This window comes from Solanum pennellii, chromosome 9 (genome assembly GCF_001406875.1).
Source record: "Solanum pennellii chromosome 9, SPENNV200".
Taxonomy (NCBI): domain Eukaryota; kingdom Viridiplantae; phylum Streptophyta; class Magnoliopsida; order Solanales; family Solanaceae; genus Solanum; species Solanum pennellii.
The window spans coordinates 81,235,967-81,239,148 of NC_028645.1; the positions used below are offsets into that span (position 1 = coordinate 81,235,967).

The 3,182-nt window shown below is 28.8% G+C and overlaps 1 protein-coding gene across 1 annotated transcript; it reads left to right on the top strand.

Annotated features, from left to right (window-relative positions):
* Window positions 1-494: 494 nt before the first annotated feature.
* Window positions 495-2,772, top strand: LOC107029771 (transcription factor MYB4-like). The gene is made up of 3 exons (XM_015231215.2): window positions 495-775; window positions 1,070-1,199; window positions 1,913-2,772. Exons 1-3 carry the CDS (start codon window positions 643-645, stop codon window positions 2,457-2,459), a joined length of 810 nt encoding a protein of 269 aa, XP_015086701.1. The 5' UTR covers window positions 495-642; the 3' UTR covers window positions 2,460-2,772.
* Window positions 2,773-3,182: the final 410 nt, after the last annotated feature.

Consider the following 3,182-nt stretch of genomic DNA (forward strand, 5'->3'; position numbering starts at 1 on the left):
TATTCATTTGATCATAAATTAAGAATCATATTTTAAAAAATTATCCTTAAATATCTGTTTGACTATAAAATTTAACTTTATTTGTTAAAATATTTGTTTGACCACAATTTTTTCATTTTTTTTCCAAATAAACTCAATATTCAAATACAATTCCAAATTTCAAATTTTAAAAAATCAAAAGTCACAACTTTAAAATTTACGACCAAACGAAAATCGATTAAATATCATAGCATTCATGTTGAAAAAATGAGCCAAATAATTGATTTAGTAAAACTAGTGTCATACACACTTGTCCTACACGTAGTAAAAAAAAAATCCACTAAAACCATAGTGTAATTATTTTTCCTTTTATATTATTATTATTTTCTTAGAGAGAGAAACTAATCCAACTTCGAGGAAATCGCAAAAATGGACTTTTTCTTTATTATTTTTCCTTTTTAAAAAACTATAGAGTATAACTCAAACCCCCCATAAATACCTCACACATCCAAACCATTTGCTCCCCACTCATATTGTGAGCCTTTACACATTTCTCACAAACCCCAAAAAAAAAAAAAAACACTACTACTTTTAAAGAACACCAATATTCAATTCATTAAACATAAAAAAAAAAAAAATTCATCAAAGTTTTTTTTTAAAAAAATGGTTAGAGCTCCTTGTTGTGAGAAGATGGGGTTAAAGAAAGGGCCATGGACTCCAGAAGAAGACCAAATTCTCATCTCCTACATTCAATCAAATGGTCATGGCAACTGGAGAGCCCTCCCTAAATTAGCCGGTAATTAATCGTTTCAAATTTCGAATCTGTCTCTATAAACTCATTCGGGCCTTTAAAGCCCGTTTATAGACTAATTCGGGTCTTTAAAGCCCGTTTAGAAAAAACAGGCTTTTTGTCAGAAGCTTTTTCGCTTCTTTGAACAATCATTGTGTTTTCATTTGTCGGCCGGATAAGTTAGTTTCGGGCTTTTAACAACAAATGGGCTTTTTCTAATTTTTTATAGTATAAAATTATTTATTAAAACTTAATGTAGGCATTTCTTAAGAATATTAATTTTTTTTTATTAATTATCAGGATTATTGCGATGTGGAAAAAGTTGTAGACTTAGATGGACGAATTATTTACGTCCAGATATTAAAAGAGGAAATTTCACAAGAGAAGAAGAAGATAGCATTATTCAATTACATGAAATGCTTGGCAATAGGTGAGTTTATAATTTTCAAAAATTATTATTTACTAATTTTAGTAAATTGGGTTTCTCGAATATTCTTTTCTTTTAGATCTATCACATTCATATAATATAGTGTTTTTTTTTCTTATTTAAACAAAACAAAAAGAAGAAATAAATTAAAGGACTTTTAAAAAGAGTGAAACGGCAAGAAGAATAATGATCATAGTTCTAAAAAAGCTGATTTATTTTATTTATTTTTTTTAAAAAAAAAGAGTATTGTCTTTATCACATTCAGTAATGTCTTGCATGCTGATAATCATTATTCACAAAAATAATTAATCAAACTTTATAGTTTTATTTTAAATTTATTTTCCTTTTCTAAAAGCCAATATTACCAAACATTCAATAAAATTGCATTAAATATGTATTAATTTTGTTATTTTAATCATTTATCTTTTTATTTTGTTTGTATCTAGGAATAATCCAAAGATTATGAAAAAGATTCGTTTAGACATGTTTTTAGTTACATTAATTAAATCTCATTTGCAAATCTAGTTGCATTTAATTATCAAATTAAACAAATCAAGTCATGTGGTGCATATCTCCATAGGTTCTTGTGACACAATAATGAAAGTTTTAAGCACTACAATAATGCTTGTCCACTTCTATTAATTATTAATTAAATTGCAAAAAAAAAATGTTTTGGATTTGTATTGATTAAATTTTCCTTATTTTTGTTTTTTCAGATGGTCTGCTATAGCAGCTAGATTACCAGGACGAACAGATAACGAAATAAAAAATGTATGGCACACTCACTTGAAAAAAAGGCTTAAAAATTATCAGCCTCCTCAAAGCTCCAAAAGACACTCAAAAAACAAGGATTCCAAAGCTCCTTGTACTTCTCAAATTGCCTTGAAAAGTTCAAACAATTTTAGCAACATCAAAGAAGACGGGCCCGGGCTCGGGCTTGGGTCCGGCCCGAACTCGCCACAATTGTCATCTAGCGAGATGTCGACTGTCACGGCTGATTCACTAGCCGTGACAATGGGCATCTCGAACAGTAACGATCAAATGGACTCATCTGAAAATTTTATCCCAGAGATCGATGAGAGTTTCTGGACAGACGATTTGTCCACGAGTGGTGGCGAAGAATTACAAGTTCAATTTCCATTTCATGACATGAAACAAGAAGATGTAGAGATGGATGTTGGAGCAAAATTAGAGGATGATATGGACTTTTGGTACAATGTTTTCATAAAATCTGGGGACTTATTAGAGTTACCAGAATTTTGAGGGGTTAATTTCGTTGTTTTCAAAACTTGAAGTAGTGGAATGCCAACTAATTATTTAGTGGTGTTTTTTTTTGGGATTTTTTGGGAGTCGACAAGTTTGAAAATTCTTGTTTGTTTATTGACTTTAAAGTTCTTGAGAGGACCAACAAAAAAAATACAAGTTGATCCTTTTTTTTTTTTTAGCTAGGATAATTTTTTTCCTATTTTTATTTTGAAACTTTTTAGTTTAGTTTAATTGGGAAAAAAAGTATAGTGGATGGTGATGTGAAAAAGGGGAAATTATTGGAGATATTGGGAAAAAATTTTTTATTCAAGCAACTCTATTTATATTCTCCTAACTTAATTTAGATTAATTATATGTGAAGTATATTTGTAACATGACATTACCAAAAAAAGTAAAATAAATAAATAAAAAGAATTTGTTAATCTTCTTATCCTCTTTTCATTGGATGAATTGTTATATATTCTCGATTTACCAATTCACCTTTTTTTCAATGATCGTATTTGGTATTTGATATTTACTAATACGACTAAATGAGATTCATGTCGCGTCAAATATTATAATGAGATTTATATCGCGTCAAATATTCTAATGAAGGAGGATATATATTTCTTGCTTGAATTTTCTAATAAAGGGGGAAGCAAGTTTAGTTTATCCATTTACGTCTTAAAATTTGTTCAATTCGCTCGTAATTTACCTAGAATTTAGGGATAATGCACAAGT